Here is a 14,770-nt window from a genome sequence, read left to right on the forward strand (position 1 = left end):
TTTTTGAAATTACTATGTTCCCCAACAGGGTCACACCATGCCGGGTCACAATTACAAATTTTAATTATTACTTAGCAATTTTAGGCAATATTGTAGAATATAAAAGTGAACCTAACAACTGCATAGATGATTCTAGTGCTAAGCAACTACAACAAGAGTAAGGTAAGCATGCAAAATAAGATGAAAGTAAAGGTAAAGACACAACTAACCACAAGTAGCAAGCTATGGTTAGGGATAACCGCAACTCCGAGAGACGAGGATGTATGTTGATGTGCACTTCCTTGAAGGGAAGCTAGTCACTGTTAGAGAGGTGAATGTTACCACGAAGGCACACGAATGCCACGAAGGCTCACCCGCATTCTCCCTTTGAGACAACACCATGAACGCGTTTCTCAACCACTAGTGGTAGACCTTGAGGTGGTCTTCAAACCTTCACAAACTTTCTGGGGGACGGGGGGGTAATCACAATGCTTGATTCCTCACCGAAGAACTCCTACTGCCTAGGAGTCTCCAACCTCCAAGAGTAATAAGATCAAGGGGAAATGCTCAAGACTTTCTTAAATCACAAATTCCTTTGGTCAAGAGAAGGGGAAGAAGTGGATCTATCACTTGATTGGAGAAGCTATGAAGATCTTTCACAAATTCCTCCGGAATCAAAGATTTGGTGTATGAAGATGTGAGAAAGTGTAGAATATGTTCTAGCGTTATCTCAAAGTGAATTGTCAACCTTCTCCCCGAGTGTAAGAAAGCTATTTGTAGTGGAAGTGCTAAAATGGTCGTTGGAGTTACTTACCTAAGATCTTACCATACGTCTAGAGGCAAAAAAAAAAAGCATCGGACGTTTGACAGAGCTACCGGCTGTTCGACTGCCAGAACATGCACACACAAGGGTGAAGTGTAAAGATTCCACAAATGGGGTATTGCCGGACATCTGGTACTTTTCGGTTGTCCGGTATCTCGAGAGGCACCGGACGTCTAATGGTTACCGAAAATCCGACAATAAGATTATGTTGGGAGACAATCAGATTTCCGTATAGAGACAGTCATCCGTTGGAAGGAGGGACCGAACGTCCGGTTGGGACTGGACGTCCGACATTTTGACTTTGCAGGGATAGAGAGGATGTCTGGCCTAGACCGGAAATCCGTCAATTTGGTTATGTGGTGAGACACCGGATTTCCGGGGGGTACCGGACGTCTAGACGTCTGGTAACTACAAGTCATCCATTTGAACCAAAGACAAAGCAGAACAAACCCTAGGAGATAGTATGATGGAGAGTTTAGGGTAGTATTATGTGTGAAGAATGAGATATCTGTGGGTTTTGGAGCAAGTCAATCACGAGTACCGATGATCCACTCTTAATAGTGCGAGATCCCTATACCCAAGAGCCAATGGAAAAGCCTAAGATATTTTTCTTGTATCTTTGTTCTTGATAAATATACACTTGGTAGTCATGATCCATACATCATTCCTTGGGGACTAAACCTGAGATATACTTGACAAACATGATTGGTCCCCTATATGTATATTGTCATCAACATCAAAATATGATTAAGATCATGATTTCACTTTTAGCCCCAAACTACTATGAGTGCCACGGGTTGAGCGGTGGATGTTAGGGGCTATGTGAGAAGAGTGTATCAACACGTGCGTGTGTGTGCGCGCACACACACAACTCACGTGCACACGTACAAAGTAGTATTAGACCTTATGAAGTTGAATACTTTTGCTTTGCATTTGTTGTTTACTACTTAGGCTACAAGTCCCTTTTATAGGACAAAACAAACCAAATACATGAGGATGACCTCATTGCTTACCTATGTACTAATTGACCTGACATGCTCATTAAATGCATGTTATCTTATCATATCCTATCCTGCCATGAGCAGGTTATCTTATCCTATCCTATCCTGCCATGAGCAGGTTATCTTATCATATCCTATCCTATCCTACCATGAACAATTATCTTATCCTATCCGGTTGCAGGCTATCCCTTGCATCCCTTTTTGACTTGTGCTGCAGCTTGTTCACACTAGCTGTGAATTTATCTAGACAGAGTTTAATCCCAACAATCTCCCCTCAACCATGTCGAAGAGGTTTGACATTGTTGATCCCCACCCTATCGTGCACCTCCTGGAAGTGAACACGGCCAAGGGGCTTGGTCAAGATGTCTGTGTTCTGCTCGTAGGTCCCAGTGAACTCCACGACCACCGTGCCCTTCTCGATGCAATCACGTATGAAGTGGTAGTGGAGATCGATGTGCTTGTTGCGGTTGTGAAGTATCAAATTGTTGCAGAGTTAGATCGCGAACTTTTTGTTGACTATGGGATCACATGGGTGATGTCTTTATTCGGCATCTCACTAAGAAGTCGAGCCATCCAGATCCCCTGTCACGCTATTGTTCCCGCTGTGATGTACTCCGCCTTGCACAAAGAGGTGGTGACAATATTCTGCTTCAGTGACTGCCAGGTGATTGGACTGCTCCCAAGGGGGAAAACATGCTCGAGGTGCTTTTCCTGGAGTCCACATCGATGATGTGGTCAGAGTCGTTGTAGCCGACCAAGGTCTCACCATTGCCGCGGTGATACACACATTCGTGCGTGAGTGTGTCGGCGATGTAGCAGACCATGTGTTTAACAGCCTCAAGATCATCATTGGTTGGAGCCTGCTCAGGAACCCGACGATGATCGAGATGTTCGGCCGAGTGTGCACGAGATACATTAGGTTGTCGATGACGCTCCAACATAAGATAGTGTTCGTCGGCTTCTCCTTGTTGAGCTTGCAATGTGCCTTCATTGGGGAGTTCACGACATGGCAGTCCGCCATGCTCGCTTGCTTGAGTAGCTTGCTTGATTAGGCCGCTTGAGTGATCATGGTGCGACAATGCTCCTGGTTCACCCCCAACCCGAGGTAGTACCAGAGCAGGGTGAGATCGCTCTTGTTAAAGAGAATTTTTCATCTCTTTCTTGAAGTTGCGCACCTCGTGTGGCTCGGCTCCAGTGATGAAGAGGTCATTGACACAGATGCCAATGATGAGCATCATGTCCCCAATTCCATGTGCGTACACACCATTCTTGGAGGCGCTGTGATGTCAAGCTTGTATCCTTCTTGGCATTCCACGCCCTTGGTGCTTGCCGAAGTCCATACAGTGCCTTGTGTATCATGTATAATCCATGCTTGTGTACATCGGCTATGAAGCTAGACGGTTTGGACTTGTAGACCTTCTCCTTGAGGTTGTTGTTGAGGAATACCAACTTGACATACTTGTGATGGACCTCCCAGCCCCAATGTGCCGCCAAGGCAAGGATCAGTCACACAAACTCGAGCCTTGCCACGGGTGCGAAGACTTCCTCAAAGTCCACCCTCGCGTGTTGTACATACCCTTTTTCTACAAGTCGGGCCTTGTGTTTGATGATGGTGCCGTCCTTGTTCTTCTTCACCTTGAATACCCACTTGAGCCCAATAGCTCCATGCCCTGGAAGCAGCGTGGTAAGTGTCCAAGTGGTGTTGTCGTCGATTGACGATACCTCATCCAACATAACGCGATGCCAATAGTCCTTGCGCTCTTCCTCAATGAATGTGGCTGGCTCCTTGGTGTCCATCAAATGCAACACCTCGTTGTCATCAAGGCTCTCCGCCAACTATGTTAGCTCGATGAGAAGGTCATCGATGCTTCGGTACTGGTGTGAGGCACCGGTGCTGTCATCAACGTCGATCAGGTCCGACCTCGCGATCGGTGGAGTTGTGAAGTGAACTGGCTCGACCTCACTTCGTGTGTCTGGGGTCGCTGAGCGTAGGGTTGTTGTGCCCATTATGCTCCGAACCACTGGGCTTGGGGTCGTAGTGCTCGAAATTGCTTTACCCAGGGTCACTATTGTGCTCGAGGTTGCTTCCCGAACACTAACACTTGTGCACACCATGTACTCCACAATGAAGGAGCTGCTCACTAGCGCCTCTCCGGCGCCTCCCATCCCCAAAGTGCCTCCTCATCAAAGACAATGTCGTGGGAGATGTGCACGCGCTTCGGGACGAGGTCATACATCTTGTATGCCTTAGATCATGTCTCATAGCCAAAGAATACCATTGGGGTGCTCCGATCATTGAGCTTATTCAGGTGTGGGTGTGTCGTCTTAACATGCCCAATGCACCCGAAGAATCGGAGGATGTGCACGTCTAGCTTCTTCACGTACCACGACTCGTAAGGCATCTAGCATTCGACACTCCTTGTGAAGGAATGGTCGAGGATAAAGACGGTCATGAGCGTGACCTCCCCCAATACGTGCTCGGCACCAGGTTGGCCTTGAGCATGCTATGTGTCATTCCGAACATGGTCTGATTCCGTCGCTCAAATATCTTTCGTTCTTTGTGAGATCGATGTAGTTGTCAGGTGTGAAGCAACTATGGTCTTCTTGGGCACTTCCCAGACTGATGTTCTTCGGCTGGCTAGTCCTCACATTTCCGTGTTGGACTTTATATCATCTTCAATCATGGGGAATGCCGCACCACGGGCCTACTCGCTTTGCCTTCAGGAGCCCAAATGCATTACCACCTCATTGTCCAGTGCTCAAGGAAAATATGGTTTCAGGTCTTCAATCACTTGGATTAGGGGACATATGCTGAGACTGGTGCACAGACATCATCACCTTGGCTGGTGGCGTGAAGTGCAAAGAGCTAAATCCCCTCACCATTTTCACGATAAATTGCATTTGGCAGGAATGGAATCAATGCACATTCAAGAACATCTATTCCTTGACCTTCATGGTTACCAATCATCTTTGTAATAAATGGAGACTATGGCTTGTGGTGCGGCAACAAAAACATAGGGTAGGGTCTCTAGTAGACGAGCGTGAGTAGTCCGAGTGGTTCTCCGGTGGTAATGTGGCATAGACTAGGGTAGTCACCCCCTAATCATTCTTTTTTGTAACTAATTATGCATTTTGTAATGAATGTTGCACAAATCTCTTGTGTATCCGGGGAAAGGGTGAATGGATCATGTCTACATCTACCAATGCCAACAAAGATCTTGCTTATTCTAGGGTAAAAAACTATGACCGCATCTCAATGTAAGTACAAAATGGTGCACCGAGCTCTTACATATGCCGAGAAAAATAATGATGAAACGAAGCACACAATGCAACTACAAGTAAAATGTGTTGTTCAGCAAATTCCTACTCACAAGTCATCCATGCCATGGATGGTTGTGGGCGCTCAATGGTAGTCCATCCCTAGCTCCTCCGACGGATTCAGATGGGCCTGGCCAATACATAACGGAGTCGATATATTATGCCTTCTTTCTGAGATCGACGTGGATGTTAGGTGCAGAGAACTATAGTGTTCTCGGGCACCTCCGAGATTGAATTTATTTGATTGGTTGTTCCTCAAAAATCGGGGTTGGAATTTAATGGTCTCCAAGCATGGGGTGTATGCTGCACCAATCGAACTGCTAGATTTGCCTTCATAAGCCGAAATATACTAACCAACTCATGGTCGAGCGTTCTTTCTCACCGAGTCTATTCTTAGGTTCTTCAACCGCATGGATTGGGATACATATCCCACTCCTTCGATGAACTTGGTCAACTGATGGATAGTCGTTAGCGCCTCCGCTGGTGGTGTAAAGCATAAATAGCTAAATTCTCTCACCATCCTCACCATGAGCTTCATTTGCCCGGAATGGAGTCAACACGCCTTCAACAACGCCACTTCATTGACTTTCATAGTTGTCAAGCACATCTGTATTGCGTGGACACTATGGCTTATGGTGTGGCAATAAACATGTAGGGTAGGGAGTCTAACAGCCAAGTGTGAGTAGTTTGTGTCGGTCTTCGATGGCAATGTGGCACAAAGTGCGGATGGTCACCCCCAATCACTCTTTCTTGTAACCGATTCTACATTTCTTAATGGTAGAACACAAAAGATCTTGCGTGCTACAAGAGGAAAAATATGAACATACCATCAATGCAACTTCAAACACCACAGCCCGCACATTCTGAGAAAGGGTGAACAAACCATCAATGCAACTACAAAACGATGCGTGAAGCTCTTGTGTATTCCGGAAGATGAAAGAAGAGGAACCTGCCACCAATATATCACCATTCTTGCTCTATCTTTCGTCATATCGTATATTGGTGCAAATTTAACTTTTCGCGCCATTGAGCTGAAGAACAAAGGAGGATACTACAATACAAGCATCTCTTAGGGTGCAAAAACAGAAAAATTCAACATGGACCATCTGATCCCGGACGAACGCACCAAATTCGAGCGGGAGAGCAGTCGAACAACTTTGATCGTTTTGTCGAAAACCGCCTGGCTAACACCTATATCGAAAGCAGGCCCTTTCGATGGCTCCCACATGACAAATCCAGGCCATCCATCCCAGATCCAACAGCCTACGTTCTATTTTTTTCTTCCTATTTTTGCAGCCAAGGGGGTGAGGGAAGGACTGAACCAAGAAACCCAGAAGCTCGGGGTGTAAACCATAAACGGCAGCCACACTAACGACTTCCTCCCTCCGCCCCCTCTCCCTCCGCCCCCTCTCTCTCCACCCCTCCCCCCACTTTCCCACTCTGGAGTCGTCGTCTCTGCTCCGGTCTCCGGAGAAAAGCAAAGCCAGCGCCGAGCAGCAAGCCCCACACGCCAATTCGGAATCCTTCTCCTCCCCTCCGCCCCCGCGATCCCGCCCCTCGCCGCCTGCCTGATCGGCCTGCTTCCTGCCGGGGTAAGAAGTCCCGCCTCGCTCACGCCCAATTCGGTCCCCAATCGCGCGGTTGTTAGTTTTTCGGGTGATCGATTGCTGGTTTTTCGCGCGATTTGGAGGCGGATGGGTCGTTTGCGCCTCACCGTGTGCTGGGTTGTTGCGCCTGGTTGACGGATTTTGGAGGGATGGGCGATCGAGCTGGGAAGGGTCTGGAGGAATTTTTCTTGTTTTTCTAGGTTGAAGGGCTTAAAGTTCGTGTGTAGACATGTAGTATAGATGTAATTTTGGTATTTACATAAAATGGGCAAAAAAATATTATATCTGTCATTTACAGAAAATGTTCTTGGTTGTAAGATAAGCGATTTTGGTACTTTCAAACGAGAATTACATGCTGTGTATGCTTGATAACTCATTTCTAATGTTCAACTTGCTATAATTGCAGGTCTCGTGGGTGTACGGAAGAGAGCATTTCTTAGTTGAGGATGTACAGTTAATCTGCAGCAGCTCGAGTTGTAGCATTTGGATCTTCTGACATGGCTGAAGGGGCAAGGTTTCATGGCATGGTTGGCGGTGGCGGCAAGGGGATGCAAGAGAACGAGTTCAATGGCTTCTTCAGCATGCCCTACTATCAGAAAATTGGGGAGGGCTCCCACATGTCTGTCGACAGCACTGACAACTACAACCTCGCCGGTGGCTCCGTTACCATGTCTGTGGACAACAGCAGTGTGGGCTCGAACGAGTCCCGCACCGTCATACTTAAGCACCCGGGCCTCCGTGATGCCCCAACTGCAAGCTATTCGGTTGGCAACAGCGTCTTTCGTCCCAACCGTGTGGCTGCGCACACCCTAAATGAAGATGCATTGGCCAGGGTTCTGATGGACCCAAATCATCCAACAGAGATACTTAGCAAGTACCAGCAGTGGGCCATTGATCTGGGGAGGTTGGATATGGGGGTTCCCTTTGCACAGGGAGCCTTTGGGAAGCTGTACCGGGGTACCTACATTGGAGAAGATGTTGCCATTAAGCTGCTGGAGAAGCCTGAAAATGATATCGAGAGAGCACAATCGTTGGAACAGCAGTTTGTCCAAGAAGTTATGATGTTATCTACCCTAAGGCACCCAAATATAGTAAGATTTATAGGGGCTTGCAGGAAGTCAATTGTGTGGTGCATTATTACTGAGTATGCAAAAGGTGGCTCAGTCAGGCAGTTCCTGGCAAAAAGGCAGAACAAGTCGGTACCTTTGAGGCTGGCTGTCAAACAAGCATTGGATGTTGCGAGGGGAATGGCATATGTGCATGCTTTGGGATTTATCCACAGGGACCTGAAGTCGGATAATCTTCTAATTGCAGCAGACAGATCCATTAAGATTGCTGACTTTGGAGTTGCTCGAATTGAAGTGAAAACAGAGGGGATGACACCAGAGACAGGAACCTACCGCTGGATGGCACCGTAAGTTCAATTGATGTTTGGTTTCATATGTACTCCCTCCGTTCCAAAATAGATGACCCGACTTTAGTACAAAGTTAGTATAAAATTGAGTCATCTATTTTGGAACGGATGGAGTATATAGTTATCTTCAACATTTGAAATCTATGGTGTTTGTCATTTAATTTATTTGCACATGCCAAATCCTGTATCCGCTTATACAGTTGTCAAACCTTCACCGTAGAACATTCAGCTGCTTGCCAATAATCTATTACTGTAGTGTGATATTTACAAACTGTCCATAGAGATTTTTTCCCCACAATGTACCTGGATGCTCCAATTGTATGCACCGGGCTCTCATATAACTCAAACTGTACACGTTGTTGCCTTGTGTTAAACAGAAGTATCATCTACCTAGTGCCATCTTAATTTTGCATCTGATTAACAGCCTTCTGCTGCACCCCTGAAACGATTGAAGGTTGGACTAACCTTATAATTATTAACAAAGCAAGTCTATTATACAACAGTTCCAACTTTTTGTCCATACAAAGCATGGTCCATCGTAATCAAAATTGAAATATTGCAGAGTTGGCAACTGTTTTCTCAACAGTAGGGTAGTAGGGTACAGTGGCGGGCTATTATACCAGTAACATAACTAGCATACAATTTTCCCTTTTCTGTTTTATATATTAAATTCTCTTTGCATACATGGAGAAATGGTAGAGAATTGTTTCACTTCGACTGTCTCATAGTAACAAGCTGCTTCTGTTTGCTCCTCTCTCGCCAAAATTCCAGCATTATGCTGTGTATATAATTGATGATGTAGTGGTTGGTCTTTTTTGTGTGCAGGGAAATGATCCAGCACAGGCCTTATGATCATAAGGTTGATGTCTACAGCTTTGGGATTGTCTTGTGGGAGCTTATAACTGGCATGCTTCCTTTCACAAACATGACAGCTGTTCAGGCGGCTTTTGCTGTTGTAAATAAGGGTGCTCGTCCAGCAATCCCACATGACTGCCTGCCTTCCCTAACCCACATCATGACGCGCTGTTGGGATGCAAACCCTGAAGTTCGCCCACCATTCACCGAGATCGTCTGCATGCTTGAGAACGCCGAGATGGAGGTTGTGAGCCATGTCCGTAAAGCACGCTTCCGCTGCTGCGTTGCTGAACCCATGACCACCGACTGAAACTAAAGCAGGTTAGACTATCGCAGCGGGCATTAGGGAAGAAAACAGGTAAGGATGAAGAAAAGAGGCAATGCCAATGTGTTCATCGTTGTCAGTGTGTGGGGTCTGTGTGCCTTTACCAGTGCGCATTCTGTCTTGTGTAAGTTGCACACCTCAAGTAAAAGTAATTTCGTATAGATGTTGCCTTGTATGCTAACAAAGACCAAATGGAGCTTTTCCGTGTTAATAATATCCGCTTGCTCTTGTACTCGTGCAAGTTTGTGCTTCGCATTTGCGTGCTGTTGTTCTTCATCATGTTGATTTCTGTGGTGTCGGTTGCCTGGACACTATGTTGTGGTTCATAATATTTTTGCCTTTTTTTTACACCAATTCTTGCTTGGTTGGTAACCTGTCAATTGGATCAATCATTGTCACTTGATCCAAAGTTTATGATAATCATGGTGACACTTCAACATATGAGCAATCCAGCTGGTGGTTTCATTTTGAAAATCACAACTTGTTGAGCTGTATATTTTAGTGTCTGTTCTGCCTCAGTATCAGCCACATACTGACCAGATTCAGGCTGATTTATATTGAAGACAACCGTGATGGTGACCCGGTTCTACATCTTGTGTGTCCTAACGCGAGCTGTTTGGATAGTTTGCTTTGAGGAGACAGGATCGCTTTCTTTACCTGGAATTATATGATTATAGTCTGTTCTTTGATGTATGTGTGTGCACGTTCTACAGAACAAAATTATAATTTAAATTGTGGGCAAGTCAAATTAGACTGTTCTCTTCGGCCTGCGCAATGAAACAAATTAGTGTTATCTGCATAACAAATATGAAATCATATCGTCTATGATACCCCTCTTCCGGCGTAGCAAATGGTAAAAAAGATCGCCGCAAATCAGTAATGGAGATTACTGGTGCAAATGGCTTGTCAGGGAGAAGAAAATATACAAGTCGTCACTTTATGAAACAAATCATGTCCAGATTCATCAACAATGGTTTCAAAACGAGCCAACAAATGGCAGCAGGGTTGTACAATGGAAAAATAACAAGGTGACCAATGAGTATGTAGGTAACATTAACAGTGAGATTTTCCACTCCGATAGTAGTTGACAGGAGCAGTTCTTGCATAAGCTCTTCCTGGCTGTAGATCCAAAATCATACAGTGCGTCTCGCGCATCAATTCATCCGGTTTACGCCAAAGAAAGTGGATTCATAGCCACTGCTGGCGCCATCCATGGTGAAACGGACGAACTGAGGCGATGGTGCCATGGGCTGTCCTTCGGCACAGGACGCCGATGGAGGGCTCCCTCCATGTGGTGAAGGGCCCCGGCTGTTTTGGCTGGCACCAGTGAATTGGACGAGACAAGATGCTTGCTGTACAGGATCAGGTAATCCACAAGAACTAGCTGACAGAAGAGAGAGAGCACGCTGAAGATCCGGTGCTCCACCTAATTTTGAAGCGGTTACAGATGCGTCCGGACCTACAGGAATTCATCAATCGGTCAATCAAAAGGATTCCCTCACCAAAGTATGGACACTCAAGAACATCCAAATGTTGGGAGCAGAGATATCTACAAAGGTGAACGAACATCATGTGGCTCATATGCATTCGAGATATATTTCGATCGAAAACAATTGAGCAGAATTGCTGACAAGCAAACTGCAGTATATTTGGTTATATATAACTAGTCCTCCATGTTGAATTATGAGTATATTGCCCACCTTTCCTCGTCAGCTTAAGCTTTTGGTTTTAACTGTTTTGAGGCATGAGACTCAACAGTCTATTATTCACTATCAAGGACTTTAGTGAATGGACATACCAAAGTGAATTTGAGAGTTCCTATGCTTACTTATGCATATTACCAAAAGTATCTGCCATGACACCATCTTTTCACATGGGTCGTGACAAACATTTGAATATACAAGATCAGCTATTTGATATCATTCTTTATGCAATACAGAGCTGTCTAACCACAAGATCACTATTGATTGTAGTTTTAAATGTGTGATATTCATTGTTATAAAAAAATTGGTATCATTATAATTGTTATTTCAGCTATACCTGAAGCCCAATTAATCCAGTGCAATGTAGGTGCAAGTTGTTCCAACGGAAATTCATAGTAGTGATTAACTGATTAATCATGTTGTAAGTAGGACATTTAACTACATATATCCAAGCATACTAACGTTTATATGTAGGTGCAGGAAAACTAGTAATATATGTCAATACTGAAAAACAACTTAAGTCAAATCACCTCAGGCTGAAAAACTACACAAAACATAAATTTTGCCACACAATCTAGCATAAAACCTCTTTTTTCTCTAACAGTCCAGTTCATTTAATCTACAATGATTCTTTTTCCTGATTCTTAAATGTAAAGCCATCAAGGCTTTGGAACCAAAGAGCAATCAGTTAATCTACAATGAGTATTTTTTCTGATTCTTAAATGTAAAGCCATCAAGGCTTTGGAACCAAAGAGCAAAGACTAACTACTCCCTCTGTTCACAAATGCAAGACATTTTGGCAGTTTAAACAGCCAAAACGTTTTACATTTGTGAACAGAGGAGTATATATATCAATGATGACATTTTTTAATGGGGAAACATTCCCACTTGTTGGGAACTATAAATGCTCGTGAACAGCAGGAGTTCAAAGAAAGAAAAAAATGAATGTTGGCAGGAGAGTGCCAAATCCATTGATTAGAAAGGGGCCTTACAAGAACAGCCAGAAAGAGGAATGCACCGCATAAAAGCAAGTGCCAAAAAAGAATAAGTGAAAAAGCGGGCTGATTAGCTCATCAAGGAAAACCGGGTGAAAACCTAAACAGCGCCTAGCTAGTTCAAAGTAAGCTTTGTAGTGTAAGATTCACATATGTTAGAGAATGAGTGAAGGCCAAGAAAGCATCCTCCTCGGTCTGACTGGGTGGAGTGGAACCACATTTTTATAGTGCTGACTTTTCCGAACAGAGAACCGGAGTTTGCTCTCTCCGATTCAAGGATTTTCATAGGAAATTTTATACGTTTGTCATGTTCAAGAATTTTTCCTATGCTGGTTGTTCAATATGTAGGATGGTAACCCGTAGGAATTTTTCCTACAGGTCTTCTGTACTCCATTCTAAAATAATCAATTGACTCAAACCAGTTGGGATGATTCCTATATTATTATTTTCTATGTACAATCAAACATCTTTCAATCCTGTGGGATTCAAGATGGCATGGTATTACAATCCAACTTTTCCCTGTTCTGATGTTTTTGGAATCCCACGAATCAAAGAGGCCTACATTACATGTAACATTTTTTGCCCGTAATAAATGTGCCAGACCACCTAGGAAAGAAGATACTAGCACGCAGCTTTTTCATCGATGTGAACTGCGATAGATACAAAATGACTGACAAATCATACCTTTCATTGGTAGCAGCTCAGCTATGTCATGACTCAGTGCTGGAACAGCATTGGGTAGATGAGATTTATCAAAATGAACTTGTCCATTGATTGATACTTCTCTTATTTCCTTCACTTGCGGGAGCTTGAAGTCAGATGGGCTGTCCCATGGAGAACATGGGAAAGGCCTTGCATGGCTGAGTGGATCTTTATTCCAGACAAAACTTATTTGCCGTCTATCATCTGTAACATCAATGGCAAAAGCATTTATTATTTGTAAAAGGTATAAGAAAGTAAAAAAAAAATTCAAACGACTAGCTATCATCTCATATATCAACTATTGAAGATAATTTCTGACTAATCATGGCATTAGCGAAAGCCGAAACTCATACCTAGCTCAAACACAATTTATCGAAGAAGTTCAACTCACAACCAGCCAATTAAGCATAAAGAACAGTAGTTTCAGTGCGATATGGTGTGGAGAGCAAGGAAAAATACAAATCCCGCATAATTACCCACTTAAAGTATGGACATATTACCAAACACCAATGACGACGGGAGCCTTGCCGGTGTAAAGGAGAATGCGTCTGGCTGTGGTTTCCGGCGCCGAGCATTGTGATCGGACAGCCGCCTCCGGCAGCTCCTCTTCTTCTGGTCGAACTCGGACAGCGCATGGAACCTTGATCACCAAAGGCCAGGCAATCAGCAAAACCACAGACAGTACTGCAAATATAGACTACTTATATATGTACCAACTAAGATCTAAGAGTATGCATACACAGAGGAGAAATCTCCACACAGTAACTGAATCACAGTAGCCACAGCACAACAGAACTTCAGCCCAAAAGTGCACACACGCGCGGGACAAGTGCCCTGCCAAAACTGGAAACAGGTCTTGCACAGCCGTTCAGCCATGCCATGCAGCACGATTCTCCACAGGTCGACAGTACTATAATTGTGGGGAAAAGGCATCTTCGCCTCCCAAATCGGGAAACAAGCCGTACCCGCACAGGATAACCACAGTTTCCGGACACACACAAAAACACAAGGCTCCCGGATTAATCAACTGACGACGAACAGAATTATAGCGCGGCGCGTTTGCACCATGGTCTAAGGAAGTGCGGAGTTCGCAGATAGACGGGGGGTCGTTGAATCTCCTGCTTCCCGGAATTCCAAGAACGAAAGACACGCGCGGAGTAGAGCAAGAGCAATCGCAGAAAGATCGAGCTTGCAGCTTTGCAGAGAGAGAGAGAGGGAGAAAGAGAGAGGGCAATCGCAGAAGTCAAAGAAAAGCACGGCTCCGGCGAGCAGCCAGGGTGCAAGAATAAACTCCGGCGAACAACCTCGGAGCGTCAAGAAACACCCACCGGCTGCACTGCTGGCAGAAGCGGCGCTCCTGGCCGGCGACGACGACGCGGGGGAACTTGGTGTGGGCCTCGCAGACCCGGTGCTTCCGGTGGTACTCCTTGGCGTCGCGGAGCTCGACCCCGCAGCCCTCCACCTGGCACCTCACGCCCCCTCCTCCTCCGCCTCCGCCTCCTCCGCCGGCCGCCTCCCCCCTGGCCCGCTTCTCCTTCCCGCGCCTCCCCGCCGCCTCGCCGGAGGAGCCCGGCGCGGCGGCGTCGCCCCAGTCCCAGAGGAGGTGGGGCGGGGAGAGCGGGGTGGACTTCGGGGCCGTCCACTCCATGCGGGGCGGGGGCTTGGTTGGTCAGCTTGGGATTTGGGGATCGAAGAGGAGATGAACAGTGTGGACTGTGCAGGAGAAGAAGAGAAGCAGGGATGGGGGAAGAGAGACTTGGAATAGAAAAGGCAAAGTCTTTTTTAGTGTTCGGTCCCCTCTCTCTCTCATTTTCCCCTTTCTTGTTCTTTCCCACCATTTTTCTATGCTTGGCTTGCCATAAGTGGATTGTGGATGGAAATCGTTTATTTTCATCCAACTTATAACAGCGACGCGTAAGTCGCCTCGTCCTAGCGACGCGTGTCCCGCGTGGCGTGGACTTGGCAACCTTATCCTCTCCGCGTGCCTTTTGTATCCCTCATCTCCTACCGCTGCAGAAGCAAATCCCCATCTCCTCCCGATGCAGGAT

At 45.7% G+C, this 14,770-nt stretch overlaps 2 protein-coding genes across 2 annotated transcripts; one reads left to right on the forward strand and one right to left on the reverse strand.

The window, feature by feature from the left end:
• Positions 1–6,525: 6,525 nt before the first annotated feature.
• LOC125517289 (serine/threonine-protein kinase STY13-like) lies at positions 6,526–9,574 on the forward strand. Its single transcript, XM_048682479.1, has 3 exons — positions 6,526–6,713; positions 7,135–8,142; positions 8,968–9,574. The coding sequence occupies exons 2-3, from the start codon at positions 7,226–7,228 to the stop codon at positions 9,305–9,307; spliced, it is 1,257 nt and encodes a 418-aa protein (XP_048538436.1). The 5' UTR covers positions 6,526–6,713; positions 7,135–7,225; the 3' UTR covers positions 9,308–9,574.
• Positions 9,575–10,243: 669 nt separating this feature from the next.
• On the reverse strand, positions 10,244–14,561 carry LOC125517291 (squamosa promoter-binding-like protein 4). Its single transcript, XM_048682480.1, has 4 exons — positions 14,051–14,561; positions 13,223–13,362; positions 12,705–12,926; positions 10,244–10,781 (listed from the first exon to the last, which is right to left on the reverse strand). The coding sequence occupies exons 1-4, from the start codon at positions 14,368–14,370 to the stop codon at positions 10,477–10,479; spliced, it is 987 nt and encodes a 328-aa protein (XP_048538437.1). The 5' UTR covers positions 14,371–14,561; the 3' UTR covers positions 10,244–10,476.
• Positions 14,562–14,770: the final 209 nt, after the last annotated feature.

Source organism: Triticum urartu, chromosome 6 (assembly GCF_003073215.2).
Source record: "Triticum urartu cultivar G1812 chromosome 6, Tu2.1, whole genome shotgun sequence".
Lineage (NCBI taxonomy): Eukaryota > Viridiplantae > Streptophyta > Magnoliopsida > Poales > Poaceae > Triticum > Triticum urartu.

Bases quoted from the DNA above. Each gene is read 5' to 3' on its own strand.
- LOC125517289 (XM_048682479.1), top strand. From the start codon at position 7,226: ATGGCTGAAGGGGCAAGGTTTCATGGCATGGTTGGCGGTGGCGGCAAG. The intron at 8,143-8,967 runs GTAAGTTCAATT...TTTTGTGTGCAG, and splicing joins ACCTACCGCTGGATGGCACC to GGAAATGATCCAGCACAGGC.
- LOC125517291 (XM_048682480.1), bottom strand. From the start codon at position 14,370: ATGGAGTGGACGGCCCCGAAGTCCACCCCGCTCTCCCCGCCCCACCTC. The intron at 13,363-14,050 runs GTGGGTGTTTCT...TTGGTGATCAAG, and splicing joins TTCTGCCAGCAGTGCAGCCG to GTTCCATGCGCTGTCCGAGT. The intron at 10,782-12,704 runs GTATGATTTGTC...GAATTCCTGTAG, and splicing joins TGAGCTGCTACCAATGAAAG to GTCCGGACGCATCTGTAACC.